At 42.6% G+C, this 22,614-nt stretch overlaps 1 protein-coding gene across 1 annotated transcript; it reads right to left on the reverse strand.

Moving 5' to 3' along the window:
• Positions 1–1,054: 1,054 nt before the first annotated feature.
• On the reverse strand, positions 1,055–22,143 carry LOC133440812 (protein O-linked-mannose beta-1,4-N-acetylglucosaminyltransferase 2). Its single transcript, XM_061718136.1, has 2 exons — positions 21,919–22,143; positions 1,055–3,197 (listed from the first exon to the last, which is right to left on the reverse strand). Exon 2 carries the CDS (start codon positions 3,106–3,108, stop codon positions 1,294–1,296), a length of 1,815 nt encoding a protein of 604 aa, XP_061574120.1. The 5' UTR covers positions 3,109–3,197; positions 21,919–22,143; the 3' UTR covers positions 1,055–1,293.
• Positions 22,144–22,614: the final 471 nt, after the last annotated feature.

A 22,614-nucleotide genomic window follows, 5' to 3' on the forward strand; every position in this document is an offset into this window, starting at 1 on the left:
CACGTCAGAAAACATTTTTAAAAAATCTTTCCGTTTCCTAAATGTCCTTTGGTCACCACAAAGAAGCTACATTGCAGACTGTAGAAAAGTAAACAAACAAATATTTAGACTAATCCTAAAAAAATTATATTATTTCAACATAAATAAATCTTCTGATTTGAATTATCTGGTAGAGAATAGGTTTAGCTCTCTCTCTCTTGTAAGTACAAGGAGAATCCTTCCCATTGCTCTGCAGTAGTTATATTTAGCCTTCAGCAGTTTTCAAGAAGTTACTCTACACTGAAGAAACTCAAAATCTTACCATGAATATTTGTCTTATTTCTAGTTAAAATGTCTCATTTTTAGTCAAAAAATCTCATTACACTTAGAACAAGACTCATTACCAGAAAAATAACTTGTTATTTGACAATTTTCACCTGTTTCAGGTAAATTTTCCACTTGAAATAAGTAGAAAAAATCTGCCAGTGGAACAAGATTTATCTTCTCATTACAAGCAAAAAAAATCTTGTTCCACTGGCAGATTTTTTCTACCGTATTTTCTGGACTATAAACTGCACCCGCTCTATTTAAAAAAAAAAGATATTTAGCCACAGATAATTATGTTGTTAGATTAGATATTTACTACATGTACAGAAGGATTTTGAACTGTAAATGATGTACATGTTTGTACCTAAATAGATTCTTTCCTAACAGTGTCTTTTAACACGGCAGCAACTTTGCTGATTAAAACGGGACAGAACCAAGAGAAAATAACCACTATTTATTTATCTATTTATCTGTTTGAAATCTGCTTCTACCTACTTGTATCTGCTAAAGAAGTAGTAACGTATTCTTCCATGCATTTATTTTGTCTTAGTTTTGATTCTATTTCCGGTTAGAGCGCCCCGAGCGGTGGAAGAAAAATCCACAGAATAGCTGCACCTTTGTATAAGCTGCATGGTTGAAAACCTATGAAAAAAGTAGCGGCTTATAGTCCAGAAAATACAGTACTTATTTTAAGTGAAAATCTACTTGAAACAGGTGAAAATTGTCAAATAACAAGTTATTTTTCTGGTAATGACACTTGTTTTAAGTGCAATGAGATTTGTTTGACTAAAAATGAGACATTTTAACTAGAAATACGACAAATATTCTTGTTAAGATTATGAGTTTTTGCAGTGTACACTCTGTGCCGGAAACATCCCGGTGCCACGGCTAAGACACCAGCTATCTTAAGGACCTTTCCCAACCCCCGCTGGATAAACGGTGTTGCTGCACGGCACCAACCGGCCCCGGCGTTGCCGCTAGGTCCCGCTAGGTCCTGCACGTGAGCACGTCTGCGAAGGGTCCCAGCACGCTCTTGTTGAAGATGCACCTGACCCACACCAGGTAGGTGGTGAAGGGCTTGATGTTCTCAGAGAAGGTGTAGTTCTGCTGGGGGAGGATGTACGGCATGTAGGTGTTCTCCCCCTGCTCCTGGATCCACACCTCATACTTCACCTCCCTCACTTTCAGGTACTTCAGATTCCAGGGGATGTGCCAGGCCACCGTGAGCTTGGCCTCGTTGGTGTTCTGCACCGACGTGTGGCACTGGGCCTCCCTGACCCGGCCGGGGTGGACCACGCCGGCCGCCTTGTTCTTCTTCGTACTGGGCTTGGACTTCATGCCGTCTCTGAGCACCTCCAGGAAAGACGGGACGTCCACCAGGGTGTCCTGGTAGATCCGGAAGAGCCACTCCGGGTTGCGGCAGCACAGGTGCCGGGCGACTTCCTTGCTGGCCAGGATCCTCTCCTGCTCGTCCTTCCCCAGGTGAGCGATCCCTCCCTGCTCCCAGGGCCGGTCCGGGTGGGTGACCGTGTTCTCCTCCTCGGTGTTCCTCCAGGAGACGTAGTGCAGGTCCATGCCCGGGAGGGAGGCCAGGGTTTTGTAGGGGGCGTACTGCTCCGGGTTGACGGCGAAGGGGAACAGCTCCACGACGACGGCCCCTCTGGGCAGGAACAGGGAGGTGATGAGCTGGGCTCCGTGCATGCTGACCAGCATGGACGCCCCGCTGACCGCCTGGACGATGCTGGGGAAGGACTGCTCGTCCAGGGACACGGTGACCACCCTCATCTGGAACTCCTGGGCCATGGCCATGATCAGCTCCGCCTCGTTCAGGATAAGCCTCGTTGTTGAGCGACTAAACACAACAATGTACTCATCGCTCTTCTCTCTTTCTTTCTCCTGCTCGGCACTTCCTCCGTCCTTCTCCTTCTCCGACTCCTGCGACGTTGTGATGTTCATTTTCTCCATCAGGGCCATGGCAAACTGCCTGATCTCGTTCCCCGAGACCAAAATGTTGGCTTTGGGCCCTTGTGGTTGGACGAACCCGTACTGGTACCAGGTGGTCATTTTGGACAAACCAACGTAGGATTTAGTGAAACACATGAGCTTCCCAAAGTTCCTCAGCTGCTCTTTGAGTAAAGGCTGCTTGCTGCTGAGGAGTCGGTAGAGGTCAAAGTGCGGGCCTTCGCCCCAGCCCTCCATGAACACCAGGCGAGCTTCATTATTCAAATCCGAATACTGCTTCATGGTGTAGAAGGCTGGGAGCAAGTCGTCGTGGAATATATGCATGAGGTTATCGGGATTAAACCTGTTCAGGATTAGCGTCACGTCTGGGACGAACACAGGTTTGGGCATAAATTTCAGCGCTGCAGCCGGGAGCTCTAGGAAGTTGAAGTATTGGGTGTTGTGGTCCTCCACTGAAGACAGGTCCAGAAGGGCGGGCTGGAAGCGCCGGGAGCCCAGGTTGGGCAGCATGACGGAGGAGTTGGAGTGGAAGAACACGAACTCCTCGGCCTCCGAGCTGTAGCAGAGGTAGTCGAAGCGGCAGATGCGGTCCGTGTGCATCTTGCCCGTGCAGACCATGCGGGTGCCGTGCTCCTGCAGGGCCTGCAGGGCCACGTGGTAGTCGATGCGAGCCTGCGACAGCTCCTGGGACTGCTGCGTCATGTGCAGCTCCTCCTCCAGCTGCGAGGCGTGCTCCAACAGCTTGGAGTACTTCCATAGCAGAGCTGCCACCACAGAGACCAGTAGCCCGTTGAGCAAGGCACCCACACTCATCCTGCAGCCGGACACCGCCGCCCGCATGGCCGCCGCCACTGGGCACCCGCCTCCCAACTCTACCGGGCCTCAGACCGCAGGGAGGGAGGCCAAGACATCTGCCGCCGGACAGAGACCTGGAGGGGGAGATGGAGAGATTAGGAAGGAGTGACAGGAATCTGGATGATGTACAGCAATCCCTGGCTATAACGCGGTTCACCTTTCACGTCTCGCTGCTTCATGGATTTGCATTGTGCATCGTGTTCTACATTCTGATTGGCTAAACAGTCTCCCCGCTTCTTCACTTCCTGTGTCAATAACGTTGGTTGCTTAGCAACAATGCTGAGAACGGCCAATGAGCTTCAGCAGCAGCTCAAGAACGGTAACTTTGATGAATCGTTCATTACAGTCTCAGATATAATCCATGGTGGCATGTCGGTTTAGAAGAATCTTTTTGCCCAGAAGAAAAAAGAGCAACAACAACGACCCATAACTATGTTCTACTCTGGGAAAAACACACCTGCACCGCGGGAAATCATTTGCAAAACACCTACAGTGCAACAGTTAATATCAATAACAGAATAAAAGAGAGGAAAGAACCTGGCTGGCCCTGAGGAGGTGGTTGCTGGTTCTCCCTCCTAACTTGTGTCTCAAGTCCAGTCCTCTTTCCCTTCATAACGGCACAATTGTCCAGTAGAAAACTTGTGACTTGTTTCCGCTCAAGCTCATAAGATTGCAGGACATCTTCTAGTTCCAGCAGAAGTGCTGAAGCATTGGCAAGATTAACTTTTCTGCTTGCCAGATGTTGAGTTGTTACTCTGCCATATCATCATCAAAAAAGCTGACAATATCCCGTAGCCTATCAACACATATTTAAATGTAAACGTTAAAGTTACCCATCTTTTCATTTTTTTTAATTGAAATCAGTCAAACCCTGCACGCCGAGAAAAAAATAAATAGAAAATACTTTAAGCCCTGTATCCGAGTTAAAATGTTCAACTAATGTTGATGTTGATGTTGACATGAGGTCTTAAGGCTGAGTTATGGTTCTGCGTCAAAACGACGCTGTGCCTACGCCGTGCCTACGCCGTGTGGTACGCGTCGACGCGTACCACACGGCGTAGGCACGGCGTCACTGACCTGCACCTCCCAAAATTTGTAACTACGCGTCGAGGCGACTCAGACCAAACGCAGACTGAGAGGGCTGTGATTGGTTTGCTTGGTAGCAACGCATTTACGGTTTCCGGTTCGAAGCAGTCGTGAACTTTCAGCCCTCTTTTCTTCGTGTATGTGTGATTTTTTTGGTTTTGTTTTTTTGCACAATAGTTGTCTCTTTGATTTACTGTGCCCGGAAAAGTCTGATAAACCATTCAGGAAAAGATTGCGAACAAGCGGTCGCGGGGGGTACTGCACCGCGGAGAAATGGAGTGACGGAGAAGTCTGGAGGGTTCACGACTGCGTCACGGTGACGGCGTAGGCACGGTGACGGCGTAGGCAGAACCATAATTCAGGCTCTAGTCGTCAGGCCGAACCAACACCACTGATCCAGACTGTTCGGGGAGCTCCTTGCTTTTCAGAGTTTCAGCTCTCTTAAACCGGCTGTTTACCTTTGAAAAACAAATGAACCAGTCCCCTTACCTTACGTCCCCTGACATCCACCCCCAATGTAGAGACTAATTACCCTGTGAGAGGGCAGCGAGGACAGAACCAGAGTTCTGCTCTTAACTCTCCTCATCTCCATAGCAGGAGAACAAGTGAGTCATTGAGGCTCAGACCGACCAAAGGCTAAAGGCCGACTCTGCCTGCAGACACCACACAACCAGCACGCTGTATACGCATTTAAAGCTGTGCTTTAGCTTACAACAAATGTATCCTTGGCATACACTTCTTAATGTTACACATCAATGCATATTTAGGCACTAACTTGGGAACTCAAATCTGAGCTGTGAGGAGAGAAACAACGACCGAAAAAATGAGCTTCAGAGTCGCCTTTACCTTTCAGAAACTCACCTGCGTAGTAAAATAATTCAGCCAAACCCAGCCAACAAAAGCACTCATATCGCATAATATTTCTATGACTGTGCTTTTACAAAAACAACAGCTTCATAATCTCCACTGCATCATTATATTGCTGTTTTGCGCTCTCATCCTGCTGCTCCTCCGACTCTGTTCTGCAGGAGCTGAGTAGTCAGTCCCCGGGCTATTTTTGACATTCATGCGCATAAAATATGTCACGAGCAACAAGGGCATTTTTAGATCAAACTGAAGAAAAGAACACGTGAACAGAATGGTCACGTGGCCATCCGAAGAGAGACACCTTCAATTACATTACATCACTGATATTTGTCATTTTTAAATGAATGAAACACATCTTAAAACGTTACTTTTCTTCCTTACCAGATGTGCTTAAGCTCTTTGATCTCCACATGGGGACTAATTCTTTGGTACCCTTCCATTAAAGAAAGAAAGAAAATTCAATGGTCAGGGAAATAACTTGAAGCTGACAAAAAAATAATCATTTACTGGTAAGTTGACTGATGAAAATCTGAAATTGCTTTTGCATTGTGGTCCAACAGAATCATTAACAAAATTAATGAATGGACAATGAAACTGGCCTTGTCAAATTATTTTCTACCCCTACAAAAGATTGAAAATAATGTATTTAAAGCGTGGAAAGTTGTGTGCTGTGTGGTATCACGGTGTTCACCACTAGGCCTGTGTTGAAAAGAAAAGAAAAAAAAAAAAAATCGATTTTCCGATTCTAAATCGATTCTCATATTAATTCCTAAAATTCGATTTGTATGTCTAAAGATCGATTTTTTTTTTTCATCATCATTACAATTTGGTACAACTTGGTATTCTTTTGTTTATGCCCAAAAAAGGAATGTTTTGTTGGACACGAGAATAACTGGTGCCATGTTTTTGCCTTTAAATATGTTTAAAAGTATGTAAACATTAAAGTTTTCAGTTATAATTGCATAAATTGTCTATATTTCATTACTTTATATACTGTCTTGGGGTTACATTTGCATAAAATGCTAAAAACCAAATTCTCAAAAAAAAAAAAACGGAAATAGACGGAAATGGAAAAAATAAAAACGGAATGTGGGAAAAAAATCAAACCGATTTCATACGTCTCTGTTTCCTCCCTGGATCTGTTTGGTAATTCTGACCCACCATGTTTCCAAAAGCAGTTCTATCAGCATTCTGGGAGCTGATTGGTCCTTACAGCAGCATTAGCTGCAATACTTGCTGTTAAATCTCAATATAATACCAGTATTAATATGTTGCAGAACTACAGTCATATAATTCATGCAACAGCTCAAAAAACTGTTTTAATAACACTAACCCAAATCAATATCGGAATCAAATCGAATCTTGATAATCGATTCTGAAACTAAAGAATCAGAATCAAATCGATTCTTGACATTTGAATCGATCCCCAGCCCTAATCACCACACTGACCATGGACCAAAGCAAGCAAAGGAGAGAGTTGTCTGAGGCGACCAGAAAAAATATACAATCGATAAGCATGTGAAAGGTTGAGACTGGAAACCGTCTCCAAGCAGCATGACATTTCCTGTGACTACGGTTGGACATTTCTGTCGTGACATTTGGGGTCCACAGGACTGTAGCCGACCCCCCCCCTGGATGTGGACACGAGAGGAGAACTAGGAATGGAAACCAAAGAGAACAGAACAACTTCCAGAGAGAGTCAAGGGGAACTCCAAGGTCAGGGTCATCAGTGTCAGATCAATAATCACTGATGGAACCAGCCTGGATGACTGAGGAAGACTCCGCTGTCAGAAGCAAATCATACAAAAGCCAGACTAGAATTTCTCAAAATGCATATTGACGAGTGATAAAGCTTCTGGGAGGATTCCTCTGGAGAGATGAGACAAATCTCTTCTGCAGTGACTGCCTGAAAAGGCCTTTTTATCCAAGCTGTTGTCATTAGTTGTTTTGCGATACAAAAACGTCACGATACGTGTCGTGGAGGTGACAAACTGTATCGCGATACTGGGTTATTATTGTTTACTAGTAACATCCTATTGGTGCAGCGGGATCACGTGACGACCGCGCCTCGACCCGCGGACCAAAATCTGACTCCGCTCAGAAGAAACTAGTACCGTTTTGTGGTCCCGATCACAGGACTCTTGGGGGTTTTGAGCTCTGAACTTTTACTTATAAGGTGAGCATGAATCAATGTTTTTATGATGTAAAGATTGTGTCGTCCCCAAAGGTGGGAGGATGAAACGATAACGGGGTTCACCTTACGGCCTCAGGCTGGAGCAGGTGAAGCTCTGAGCTCTGGCACAAGATCAATCAACAGTCATCAACCTTCCCTGCTACTGCTTTTGTCTTGTCTTGTCTTGTCTTGTCTTCAGAGCCTCTCATTTTCACTCCTCCGAAAACTCTGTAATCATGGAATTGATTAACTGGTCTCTCAGTACAATTGACAAAATTTTTGCGACGAGAAGTGAGGGGGTTAGGGAGCCCTCTTGCCCCAATGGGAATTTTTTTGCTGGATACACAATGGATTCCTACAAAAACCGGAAGCCGTTGTGCCTCAAGATTATGTCCGTCGAGGACGTTGAAGACGCCTTCATAATTGGATTTATGATAGCAGGATTTCTTCTAATTGGAGTGAGGATTTTCCTGGCCTATCGACAATCGCGTAAGTCGGCGACAGCCGTTCTGGCCCTTTCTGAGCTGCCCGACGTTGCTGAAGGAATGAGCATGGGGATCAGCACTCAAACCTTAACGCTGGGAGAGCAAGGCCGCAAGCTAGATGCGATTCTTGGACAGAATCGCAGGCTAGCAGCGGTCTTCGAGCTCATTGGCAAGATGGAGAACACCTTGGAGAAGCCGGGAACTCGGCTTGGCGGGAATTGATCACAAATTCGTCTGTTTGGAGTCGCCATTGAGGAATCAGAGACTTAACGGCAGACGGAAAATTACTGGAGTCTGCCGGTTTCCTTTCTTTCATACAATTGTTGATTCTATAATCTGACCTTGACAGGGCAGCTTGGCTCGCTGCTCGGAGTCACAATCTCTCTGGTGGAATGTAAACAAGCGGCTCTGCCCCCCCACTAGCCCTCCCCTTCTCTCAAAACATCTGTGGACTTGTTTACAGAACTGTAACTTCAACGCCTTCCCTGGCTCCCCTCTTATCAGCCCCCCTGACACGGACTTCGGGTTCGAGCGCCACGCTGCCGCGGTCCTCACTTGGATGGACTGTGCCGGGATCGCCCCCCCACCCCAACTTGCCCACCCCCCATACCCACAAGCTATGATGTTGTTTTGTTGTGTGTATGTTGCTTTTCTGTGCTGAGGTGTTTTTTTGCACCTTGACACTAGGTATTAATACACAGTATGAAGATGCCTTTTTTTCCCTCCTCCCTCCATCCCAGTGTCATCCTTCCTCTAAAAATGGCGTCCGTATTAATGGTGCCATCGGTGTGAACCGGAGTCAAGTTCTCTCGTCTGATTTATGTCTGACTTGGCAATAAAGCTTTTTCTGATTCTGATAACTCCAATCTCTCCTTCATTGACATTTCCCATCCCAAAATGCCAAGGAAACATACAGCAGATGCAAATCATGGCGACATGGACACTATACTGTCGTCTTGCCTTTATGCTGACTCTGCAGGCAAAGCCCAGTCAAATGAAGCATGAAAAGGATGCTAATGCACAAGAATGGCAGAGACCCAATAGTCCTGCTTGATTCCTGCCACTACGCACACAGGTCCACAATTTTCTCCACAGTTTCAAAATGTAAAATCCACTGCAAGACACCACAAGATAAACAAAACACACTCACTGAGCATTACCCACGTTCTGGATCTGGTCAGGTTACGTCCAAGGGGAAGCATTAAATATTCAGGCACTGTTCAGGATCTGGTACCTCCGTTTGACCTGCATCTAAACTCAAATCTTCACTGATTTTGGTCTGAGATAAGTTTCCAGGGGTTTCCAGGGATTCTGTGTACATCCTTATTTTTTTGCACCCTGTTGTTGCCATTTATCCGGTTTATCCTTTGCACACTGCTGATGTTCATCTTGTAATTTTGTAAATCCGTAATCTTGTTAATATATTTTCAAGTTTGCATGTCGTGGCTTGATTGTTTTCTGGTGTAAAGAATAAAACGATTGATTTCTATTAATGTCATGTTTATTTCATTTCAGTATAACAGTTGTCCAATATCATCCCCTTTTGTGCCATCACCTGGTAAAAGATCATTTGAGATTAAACAAGCAACATAGGGCAGAATTTGCATTAGAATTATGGACTTTTATACAAAGTGATGTCTTAAACAGTGTTTGCACTTTTTGGGGTTTGAAGAAGATATTTTACAGTAGATTCATGGAGATTGTTCTGAATAAACCAAATGATGCCCTAAGACAGCTTTGATTTATTTATGAAATTCATTTTATAATCATAAAACTAGTCTAAAAAACTAATCGTTGGATTAATCGACAAGGAAATAATGGTTAGTGGCAGCCCTACACCCGTGCGTTTATATTATGCTCATTTTAAAATCATCTTAATCTCTGATGCCTCTAGAGCTGCCTTGCACCAGCATTACACCGTAAACCTGGAATTATTTCAGAAATACAAAAACAGAAAAATCCCAACAGGATCTTGGCCGTATTCCTGGAGGCTTATCAATGGAGGGATATAATGGAGAGATATAACGGTGATGATCACGCACCAATTCCTGCTGCTGCTCAGAACCATTCATCTAAGACATAGAAACCTTTTTATCAACATTTGCTGTAAACAGATCCATCTAAGGAACAGAAAAACTAACGATGATTCCTACTTTTCTCTTCATATATGCCAACAATCAATGTTATCTTGACGTGATAATAATAGCGGAGATGGATCACGTTCTTTTTCTTACGCAGGATGCACTGAAGTGAACTGATTTCTGTTTTTCTTGCTCCGTCAGTGTGAGACAGAGCAGAAAGGAGTCAAACTGTAACTATAAGTGCAACTGTACCCACAATGTTTTCAGCAGATGCCAGCACGACACGCATCAGGCCAGAAAAACTAAAACATCCACCAAGTCCCTAAAATGAACTTGCATAATTAATCCATCAGTGTCTAACAGACTCGTTAATATCTTCTGCTGCTGGGGCAATATTGGACCATCACTTGCTTTCTTTCTGTTTTTTTTTTAAATTGCGTGGTTGTGTGCTTCATTTTCATAAGTTAGTAACACTGCAGAGCTAAAAACGAGATTGATAGTGACCACAAGTGTTGGGAAAGATAATACCTAGTGAAATCCATCATGTTGTTCTGATATGCATTTGTAGTTATTTTATATGTATTAAGTAATAGAATAAATCAATACAAATAGACACAGAGTAATTCCATAAATGTATAAAAAAAATAAAAAAAACCTTTACATTTTCCCCTGAAGCCGAGGTGTGGCGGCTGCCCCTGATCTAAATGACAATACAATTTCATTCAATACCATTCCACCACTGTTTTCATTTGTAATATTATAAGACAGTGTGCTTAAATCAGGGGTCTCCAACCCTGGTCCTGGAGAGCACCTATCCAGCATGTTTTAGATGTTTCCTGCTTCAGCACACCATGATACAAGGAGCTGTGTCAACAACAGAACTGTCCAGACCTTGATGACAAGTTAATGACGACCCTTGATTAGAATCAGGTGTGTTCATGCAGGGAGACACCTAAAACATGCTGGATAGGTGGATCCAGGACCGGAGTTGGAGACCCCTGGCTTAAATGTTAAATGAATACTGCATTCAAACTTACACATTGCAGCAACTCTCTCCCGCGCCAATTCTCTCCTTTGCTGCTGCAGCTGTTACTTTTTTGCTGAAATATGCTCTCATACTCACCATACGCACGTAATAACACTTCTAACTCCAGTGGCGTGAAGTATGTGGATCTTCAGATGCAAACTAATGTTTCCTCAAAGGGATTTTGTAAATTGAAATGTTAAATAAAGTTTAAAAAAAAAAAAGAAAAAGTATGTGGATCTTTTGTTGTCGCCGGTTGCCATGGTGAATCGTTGAATCAGGGCTCTACTGATGATGGCTTTTTAACTCCAGCTTAACAAACTCAGAGTTGATTGAACTAACTCATATCCGCTGTTCTGGAACCGAAAACTCAGAGTTTCCTATCTCAGGATAAGTCAACTCGGAGTTGAGGTTTAAACTCGGACTTTGTTGAACCTGCTTCCTGGAATACCCCTCAGGTCTAACCTGAATATTTGGAGCATCCGGTCACATTGAAGATAATGTTATGATAATAAAATCACAGGAAAGAAAGAAAGCAAGAAAAGCGGGAAGAAAAAGGGTCCCTTTAAGCATGCTGACAGGGAGACCTGAAGCACCCAGTGTCAGAAGTTTAGCATCTCTTTTTGTAGTGGATATGATAAACGCTGCTCTGATGTGGAGCGGTTTGGCATCCTAGAGCGTCTGATGCATTTTAAATGAGACTCCCGGAAAGTGGAAGCCGACAGGCCTATGGGAGAGCAGCTTATCCAGTCCCAGGTGCTCATCACTCAACGCTTAAACACCCCCATGCTTTCTTTGGTACTAACCCTCTCCTTTTTTCTGCCTTTCTACCTCCATTTGTTCTACCTTTCAGTCATTTCTTAATAGATTTCACTTGTGTCTATATCTATATATATGTGTCAGTATCACTTAAACTCTTCATTTCATTCTCTGCCCACCTGTTTTTATTTATCTTTGGACATCTCATTTCTGAATACTTCTGGTCGTGATGAAGCCCCAGTTTTTCTTTTTCTGCAATCTTTATTCCTGGACCACATGTGACCTGTCAAGCTGTGTGGGGCTCAGCGTGACACCTGGGAGAACTCATAACTGACAAGCCTCATACCCCGGCGCTCACACTGCATCTCTCTCAAACAAATGTTGGGACAGACGGGCGTACACACACTTTACTGTTCCATAAACGCAGTGTGGTGCCGTCCAGCCCACTGGGTGAACAAAGAGACTGGCTGATAATGACTGTCAGAAAACGTCCCTAGACTGTGTTTGACTTGTGCCAGTCAGACTACTCATCTATCTGAAAGTAAGAATGATTAGTCACCTCACTAGATACTGAACTACTTCAATAAAAGCAAAAAGGAAAGTACACCAGCTTACAATAATGGAATAACGTGATCCTTCCATCACTATGTCCGGCCAGAGAAACCCCACCCTGACTGGTGGAAAGAAGCGGCCTGCTCACTCCTCAGGTTAAGGAGGAGACTTGAGCTCAGTGTAGGGCCTCCCGGGGTTGGTAGAGGGAGCAATTCCCAGGACTGACTTAGCAAGGTGCACTGGGTGATAAAACGGGGGGGAAAAAAAATCAGGATTAAAAAAAAAAAAAAAATGTTTAAATCGATACTTGGATTTATGTATTGATAATCGTTCCTACACATGTATATCGATAAAATATCGATATATCGATATTTTTAACCCACCCCTACTGGGGATCGATTCAAATGTCAAGAATCGATTTGATTCCGATTTGATTCAGTGGCGCAGTGGGTTAAGCGGCGGCTCATATACTGAGGCTACAGTCCTCCTCCTGCAGCGGTCGCGGGTTCGAATCCAGCCCGCGCACCTTTGCTGCGTGTCTTCCCCGTTCTCTCTCTCTACCCCTTTCCAGTCTGCATCTCAATAAAGGGCCACTAGAGCCCAAAAAAATCTTTAAAAAAAAAAAAAAAAAGAATCGATTTGATTCCGATTCTTAAGATTTAGAATCAATTATCAACGTAACAATGGGATTGTTTATGTTGTTTTCACACCAACGGCTTCAGGTGAAGCACCGCTCATGCGCAGTTGATGTACCTGCGATGAGACTACGTTGTACTGAGAGTGTTTAATAAAGTTCCCTGTGAGTAAGGGTAATACTCAACTTCATACGTCATAAGTCTTGCTCATCAGGCGCTTTCTGTTGTAGAAGACATCGGGTTTAACGCGTCGTTAGCAGCTCGGATCCGCGGTACGCACCGCCGAGTTGTTAATATTTCACTGATGAATGTCCACCAGAGCTATAACAGAATATATACAGTCCAAACCCTCATGCAGGACGACAGTCGTGTCATTCGCTTCACGATTGACATTTAGAGTTCTAGTGTGAAAAGTTTCCCCACATGCGGCGGATGCTATCGCTAAAGCTTTCGCAAAGCTTCCGCAAAGCTTAATAATTCATTTTTTATTTTAAGATTTAATTCCTTTTTCCACAGGAAAACTAAGGTTTATAGTTAACAACTTTTATCAACGCTAAGAGAGTTAGTTTATTTGTCCACAAGTGGAGATTTGTCTACTGTTGTGTGTGTTGGTGCACATGTTGTACATAATTATCACCACAGCAAAGCTGAAGCTACTAAACTACACTTACTCTTTGTAAACTGAATCTAAGTCGTCTCTAAGAATCTCTAGAGGGTGAAATATTGCATATTGTCTCAGCCTGAAATAAGACAATTCATGATAGTTTCTCATCTCCTCATTTTGATACCTAATAATACAATGTCAGTGTCGTGTACATGAGACAACAATATTGAAGAATTTATGGATTTCACGCTGTGATCGGCAATATCGGGACCGGCAGATACTGATTTTGGTGATCGGTGCATCACTCAGACTGTCTTTCTTACACGACTATACAGCAAAGCTGCCCGTCGAGTCGACGATGGCTGCCTGCGAAACGTCCATAATTATTATTTCGACCGCTTTTAGTGAGTTACCCCCAGCCGCGGTATGCTGGGCAGGTGAATGATGAGAGTGCTTGTTACCCCACCTTTTCTAGGGGCTTCCCCGGATTGGGGGAGGGTGTGCATCCCTAAATAGGGCATCCTCGTCGCATGGCAAAATACCGAAGGATATTATCTCTCGTTCTATCCAGCGATTATTAAAAACCAAGCCGCCAACAATCGAACTATTCACTAGAGGCCTCCAGCCTACTAAGCCTGCCCCCGTCATGCGTCATTCGTATTGGTGGACTTTTGTTCGCAGACTGCATGCACAATGATAAGAGCATGGCTGTGCAGACCCGGCCTGTACACTACATTGTTCTGTCTCCTCAGAGGATACAGAGGATGGCATGGACAATCTGCAGAGTGTGCATTTGTGGTGACAGACGGACAAAAAAGAAACAATGGGAGAAGGACATGTCCTAAAACACTGCAGTACAGTAATTCAGCACTACAGGACAATAATGTAGAAACGTACATTTGCACTTCTAATATCTGCAAGTGTTTACTCTTTTAAGTTGAATGAATTGGAATTTTGAATGTATGATTTTGGGAAGATTTTCATACTATTTCATCTTATGTAGAACAGACCGGCATGAGAGGAAATCTTACGTACGTGAAGCAAACTGAAAGTATATGGTCTATTTATACTACTCATAACTTTGCCAGCATGTATAGACCCACATCTATCTGCACAGATATTTGAAAAGAGCAAGATTATGTAAATCTGTCCAAAATCAAGTTGCTTTATATGAGAAACTTGCAACTCGCTTTGCATTTGCGCTGCATAAAATGAAGCAGTGTCCTCGTCCAAAGAGTTTGATTATTATTCCAGTATGTCACACACATATCCAGTTGCTTCCATGAAGGTTGCTATTTCCGTAATCCTCAGCTTCCCCTTCGGGGAGCCTCTCCTAAAGGGAACGGACACAGCCAATGACAGTAGTCCTTGTCCTGACATCTCAAAGATGTGCTGCAAGCTAAAATGCCAGGCCAAAAACAATTATCAGCAAGTGAGAAAAAGGCTCATTTAAAGCTAAGTTACATTAACTGAGCATCCACAGCAGAACAAGGACATCACTGCCTGTGTTTCCATGCAGTCAATAACCCTTAATAACCCCCAACAAACCTGAATATTGGCAATAACCCGAATTTGCACGGCCATGTAAACACCAATAACCCCTTTGAATAACCTGAATTTGCTCATTTTCGGGATTTTTAAAAACCTGAATATTACCCCTGGGTTACTCCTTTTAAAACACGAATATTCAGCCATGTAAACGCCTAACGGAATATCCCCATCAAACGGAACAGGAATTAGTTTTCTGCTAATGCTCTGTTCACAAGGAATCCTGCTCTTTTGAGTCCAGGAAGTTCTTCTAAACACGGAGAAACACAAGACCAGGAGGAGACTAATCACTTCATAAATGTAATGAAGGATATGAACATTTTGGCATTTGTATTATTAATATTGCATTATTTTGTCTCGTATTACATTTGTGAGAAGATTTTCACCTTCCCACGTATGTAATAATTTCCTGCAAATGTAATAGTTATTACATTTGCAGGAAATTCAGTATTACGTTTGCAGTAAACACATTTTATTACATTTGTGGGAAATTTATTACATTTGCGGGATTATTACATTCAAAATGCAGATTTGTATTAAGTTTGTAGTTTATTACATTTGAGGGTGTAACAGACGTGTCCCAATGCAGTTACAGACTCAGTGGCGAGGCAGCCTAACATATTGCTCAGTTATGTCACCTGTCATTTTAATTTTACGGCTAACTTGCACGTCATTAGAAAAACAACAACACTGTCACAATATAACCAATAAACTAGTGCTGGGCGGTATACCGGTTCATACCGAATACCGGTGTTTATTTTTCTTATGATATTCATTTTTCATATACCGTAATACCGGTGAGTATGTACAGTAGCGCACACAACGTTGGGAACGCCGCACGGCGCGGCGGAGTCGTGGGTGGTGTCATCGGACTCGGTATTGAGTCCTTGACCTTCATTGGCCTGAATTAGTCCCGCCCCTTCTTCTGATTGGTTGTCCCTATTTTCTGACTATAACTTTTGAATGGTTTGACATAGGAAGTCGTGGGTGGTGTCATTTCTGATATGCTTATGTGGGACGGTGGCCATGAGTGCGAGGGCCCGTTCATCGCTGCTTGCAGCTTTATTTTTCTTGATGTTGCTGCTGTCGTTTATAGGTCTCTGTTACAGGTGAGTTAGCAGCATTGCTGCACCTCCTGTTCTTTCTCTGCCTTAGCGGCACTCAACTTTGAAAACTCAATATACTCTTTCGTGTGAGAAACTTTCAAATGTCCTATCAGCTTCGTTGTGTTGAGATTCTGTTATAACATTCCTCCTCAGGGTATTTCCTTTGCTCACACTTTGCAAACTGCAAATGTGTTGTCCTTTTCAGACATTGTAAAACTCCCATACCGGCAAGGCCGGTCACGCCTCCTTAGCAGACCTGGGTCTGAGATGTGGGAACACACACGTGGGCGGCGGTTTGTTGTTGTAAACGTCATCAGATCGGCCTGCTTTGAACTTTTATTTTTGATACCGATCGGTTGCCGGTCGATCGTTGCATCTCTAGATCTGTCCAGGGTGTATCCCTGTGTTTTGCTTGGGAAAAGCTGGGATGGGCACCAACAGATTCCCATCATCCTGAATAGGAACAGGCAGGTACAGATATAAAGCCCCTTAACGAACCCAATGACCACTTTTGTTGGATTTTGCCACCAGACGTTAACCATGTGACTGAGTTTATAGGAGGTTCCTGAAGGAAGGTTTTAATGCTTTTTGCTCTTTGATAAGATGTTTATCATCAAGAAAAATTCAAATTAATTTCATCCTCATTTTATCAAGCTCTCAGCAAACACTTGGCTTCACATCCACCCGTTTGCTGCCAATGTATCCGAGTTGGCATGTTTCTCCTGAAGACGTTTCAACTCCGTTCTGTGGCAAAATCCAGTTCCTGAAAAAATACTGCATTATAAATCAAACCTACTTTGGACTGATGGAATGAGAAGTGTCCACAACTTCAAAGTACACCTGTGCATTTACTGTAAAGTTAATGACTGCCATCTCTCCCACTAATTTACCAGACGTGCAATCTTGCACAATCAATCAATGAGTGTGGAAATGTGGTGGTTTTCTTCAAGCAGTCATCTTCATGTTCAGCTGAAACTGCACAGCAAACATTTTGGCATCATCTCCTTGTCAAATGCAGATCAGTGATTCATCACCGAATATGACTTTCACCCAATAATTTACAGTCAATAACAAAGTGTTATTGATGGTTTGCATTTGTTTTGTTAAATTCTTCAGGCAGATTTCTAACAGTTTGGTCAAAAACACCTGTTTCTGCTCATGTGTTTTTCATTCACATATTTTTTTTTCCATGGCATAATGGTTTGTTCAGTCGCGACGTCATCTCTGGTCAATCTCTACCTCGCTCTTAGAATCTTTCCTTTTTATTTGTGCTTTCTCCAAATGTTAGGCACAGCTATTTGGCAACAACAAACATCTTTTCTCAGACTCTGCGCTGAATTCTCATTCAACACTTTTACATCCTTAGCCCCTATTCAAGTGATGCATGGACTTGAATGCAAACAACAGGAAGAACAGATTTCTGTGTGTTTCCTCTGACAGTCGACAGCCACTTTACTAAAGCCGAAAAAGGCCTAATTCTAGTCAGCATATTAGCATTCAGTCCACCCCTCTTTTAAACATCCATCAATAAACATCTACTTATCTGCATTTGGGCTGAAGCCGAAGCAGAGAGGACCCGACCTTCCTCTCCCAGGCCACACACACTCATCTTGCCTTTTGACTCAATTCTCTCCTCACCACAACGGACTAATGCCAAGTCCACATTACTGCTGACGCTGCACCAATTCCACCTGTAAACGTCTCACTTAAGTATCTTGGAGTTGTGAATGTGACCATGAGGTACTGAAACTCCTGCACTTGAGACATCATTTTGACTGAGAACTAGGCCTGTGTTGAAAAGATTGATATTTCCGATTCTAAATCGATTCTCATACTAATTCCTAAAAATCCATTCATATGTCTGAAGATCGATTTTTTTTCTCTCATCATTACAACTTTCGGTATTTTTTTGTTTATGCCCAAAAAAGGAATGTTTTGTTGGACACGAGCATAACTACTGCCATGTTTTTGCCTTTAAATATGTTTAAAAGGTATGAAAACATTAAAGTTTTCAGTTATAATTGCATAAATTGTCTATATTTCTTTGCTTTATATACCGTCTTGGGGTTACATTTGCATAAAATGCTAAAAACCATTCCATCCATCCATTATCTATACCCGCTTTGTCCTTTGCAGGGTCACGGGGGTCTGCTGGAGCCTATCCCAGCTCATTTCAGGTGAGAGGCAGGGTAAAACCAAATCGTCATAAATGAGAAAAAATGAAACCGATTTCATACGGCCTCTGTTTGCTGCCCTGGATGTGTTTGATAATTCTGACAACACAATGTTTCTGTAAGCAGTTATAGCAGCATTCTGGGATAGGGATGCCCCGATACCGATAGCGATACTGCTCTCATATACTCGTAAAAATTCTCCGATACGACGCACCGATACTTCATTGTTGTTGTAGTTACTGATTAGTGACTCTAGGGGGAGATGTTGCGCTGCAGTCAGCGTGGTGATGAGAAGAGAGTGATACATGAGTGAGAAGAGAGTGATACATGAGTGAGAAGAGAGTGATACATGAGTGAGACTGGCAGCGCCATTTCAGGCAAGATAGCAACAATTAATGCAGCGGGATGTCAGTAGTTGGACATATTTCAGAATAAGAGACGACGACAGAAGCAAGGCAGACTGAAGCTACTGCTGCTAAGGTGTCAAGAGGAGGGAAGGAGTCGTTTAATACCAGCAACTTGATAAAACATCTCAAAGCTCAGGCAGGGTAATACTACTAACACTCAGAGAGGGGGTGGGATGCTGTTGACCTCAACTACAGATGTAAAGAAACCGTGGAGTAATTAGAGAATCTTTTCAATCCCAGTTTTGTTGCTATAGGAATCAAAACAGTAAAGTATGGCAGCCTTTACTCCTTGGTGTACTGCTGAAGTGACTGTTCCATTTCTGCCTTGCATTTCTCTCGTAGAGAGGACCAAAGATTTGCGGCACGTGCATCAGCTCCATCACAACCCATCTGTGTCAAGATCACCTACATAATCTTCTGACAGCATGTATCTCTCTGCAGAGATGTTTCAGTGCACCCTGGAGGAAAATGTTATGAGATACAGGCATAATCTGAAGCGCACTTACTGTCTACGCCTGTATCAGATATGAATAGCCATGTAAATCAATTCAGTCCAGCACCAAACACATGAATATCAATTACTTCCCCCTTGAAGAGGGAAGAACATTTACAGAGGGCGATCGAAGTCCCTTTAGCATCCAAGATCGCATAACAGTTATGGGAAAACTGGTAAACGCAGTAGTTTTAATTTATTTCCAAAGACAAGATCAGAAATACAGATTAAAGAGAAAGTATAATGTGGAGAACTTTAGGTCTTTAAGGGACCAGACTACCGATTGTCTCCACTTGTTTCAGAAACATGTGCAGCTAAATCACAGTGCAGAACTGCATAAATATAACTCACAGATTCCAAGTGAGCTCATTATAAGATAATCCTATTTTTCAATTATCAGGCCATGCAGGAGAGAACGCTCAAATAAAACACTGAAACAATGACTTCAACATCTGATTTAGATTTCAGAACATTTGCCATCATCATCTTAGATCGGAAGAACTATTCAGCAATTGTAAACCGATCAGTTTTCATTTGCTCAGGCTGTTCAGTTACAACACTTTACACTATATCAAAGAAAAACACCGTTGTCTGCCGTTATTTTCATATTTAATCCAGTGAAGCATTTTTAATTATTGTATTCTTCAGATAGAAACGCAGATATGAAGGGGAATCGTATTTGCTATAGACGCTCATTGACTAGGTCAGTTTTCGACTACAGTACAGCAAAAATAAATTACTGGTTCATTAGAAATGTGAATGTGAAAACTACGGAAGTATTAGGACCAGGCAGGAGAAAGATATTTGAGAGGGGAAGATTTTTTTTTTTTTTTTTATTGTGCACTTCGAGAAAATAGTCAAAATGTCAAAATTAACGTTGAAATACATTTTGGAGAAAAAAGTCAAAATGTCAAATTTAACGTTGAAATACATTTTGGAGAAAAAAGTCAAAATGTCGGGATTAACGTTGAAATACAATTTCAAGAATTAAGTCGAAATTTTGTGAATAAAGTCGAAATTTTGCCTTTTTTCTCGAAATTGTATTTCAACATTAATCTAGACATTTCGACTTTTTTCTCGACTTTTTCTTAAAGTGCATAATGGAAAAAAAAAATCTTCCTTCTCTCAAATATTATTTTTATTTTTCTCCTGCCTGGCCCTAATACTCTTCCGTAATAATCTGATAAAATTAAGAAAATGAAATAGTCAAGTTCTAATCATTGAACTATATGAGAACAATGGAAACAGAAGTTTTTCCTGGCCAATGAACACATGAGACAGTCTGTTACAGTACTGCAAAGTAAACGTCAAGTTTCACAATGTCCTTTGTCTCATTGTTTCTGGACAGACATACACAATTGGATTTCTCTTAAAATTAATAATGTTCCACCTTTTGAATTAAGCCATATAATTTTCTCCATGGATGATTTGGAATTTTCTGTTTCTGATATTATTAATATAATTTTGTTACTGGGTAAGTACCATATTCATTGTGCCAAATGGAGAAATTGTAAACCCTACTTCCTTCCGGGGTTTTATTAACAATTTTAAGATTTTTTTCACACGTCTCAAAAGAGTAAAAAAAATAAAATGCAAGTAAAATAAGTCTAGACATTGCTCGTTATTTGTTATTCTAATTTAATAATTCCTCTCCTTTTCTATGCTCCATTATGTGAATTTAAATGCTAAATTTAATTTGTTATTCATATGCACCTTTTAATTCTTAGAGCGCCTTGTTTTTTGTATTCCTTACAAGAATAGGGATGGGAATGGAGAACCGGTTCTTGTTGAGAACCGGTTCCCAGTGTTTCAATTCCTTTGGAATCGTTTGCCTTTTTTGCAAACGATTCCCTTATCAATTCCTAAGTTTGTGGTGTTGAACATGTTACTGGACATTCTTGTGTAATTGCCACAGAATAATTTGTTGTATTTAGTTAATTTCTACAGAAGAATATTTATTTGATTATTATTATTATTTTATATTAAATACATATTTTATATTAAATAATGTTGTGGGGACCCCCTGGCACCATGGAGGAGCCCAAGGCTGGGGGCGTCTTAACACCTCACTTGTATTTTTTTGTTCTCCTTGTTTCCAAATGAGAATGTATAGAGAATCTAATCGTTAAACAGAATCGAAAATGGAATCGGAATCAATAAAAGAATCTGTGAAAAGTGAAAAGTGAACTGTAGAATAATTTTTATTATAATTTGATATAGGTCTTTTGTTCATTGTTTTGGTTTAAATGTTGAGCTGTCAAGCTGTTAATGAGAAACAGGGGTGGTATTTTTCTTCTTCCCACTCCCTTTCGAGCGTTAACAAATTAATTTGTATTTTGAACCTTCACCTGATAAACCTGACAAAGGTATTTGTTTGATTTTCTGTTGCACGCAGGTCACTTATGTTATGTTGTATTGCTCAAAATAAATATGAATTGAAGTTTTGTTAAAAAAAACAAAAAAAAAACATTAAGTTTCAGTTGTATTTCCAGGTAAGAATCAGTACTTTTTAAAGAGTTGCATGTGATGGTGATGTGAAGATCCACCTCTAAAGCGACGGCGTAACCTACGGCGTAAGGTACGCGGCGACGCGCATCATACGGTGCACCGTACGGTGCGCGTCGCCGCGTACCCTACGCCGTAGGCTCTGCGTCGGTGTAACGCGGACCATAAATCAGCCTGGATGAACACCATAGCGGTCCACGGTGCGAGCTTCCCAGAGCCGGTGACAGCGGGACCGGGAGGACTTTCACCGGCACAGCGAGGACACAAACAACAAATAAAAGCTGGGTTTATCTTACGGGAAGTGTTTAGCTTTAGTCCGAGAGGACAGCTGTGTTAGATGAGCGAGGCATCTGCAGCGGCTCCCAGAGGCATGGTGACCGGGGCGAGGAGCGGCGAGCTGCGGAGGAGGACCGGGGGACTCGGTCCTTACATTCCCATGCACAGTCACCACCGAAGCATGTTCCTACTACCGTACAGACCGGCAGGAGAGCCCGGAGGAGACGGACAGAGACGGGAGGACACGCACCGAGACTACGGCTGCCTGCTTAAGGCTGATTTATGCTTCCGCGTTACACCGACGCAGAGCCAACGACGTAGGGTACGCGTCGCCGCGTGACCTACGCCGTCGATTTAACGCGGAACCGTAAATCAGGCTGTACCGACTCCGTCCCGCTCAGGCTCCGCCCCCCCTCCACCACGCTCTCGCGCCGACATCTCGCGATGATACACGAGGTCTGAGTTACACGCGTTCTGTGGCAAAGATAGAAATATTGATTGATTGATTGATTGATTGATTACTTCCAGTGTTGCAGCACTGCCACAAAACAAAACCATGCTGCACATTTCACAAATCAGAATCATGTTCATTTGGCCAAGTCAGGTCAAACAAGATATGGAATTTGACTCAGTTATTTTTATTTTACTCACTGTACAGTAAATAGGCAGCTCTTATTAACATATAGGCTATACAATTTTAAAAAAAGTGAAAGCTG

This window comes from Cololabis saira, chromosome 3 (assembly GCF_033807715.1).
Source record: "Cololabis saira isolate AMF1-May2022 chromosome 3, fColSai1.1, whole genome shotgun sequence".
Lineage (NCBI taxonomy): Eukaryota > Metazoa > Chordata > Actinopteri > Beloniformes > Belonidae > Cololabis > Cololabis saira.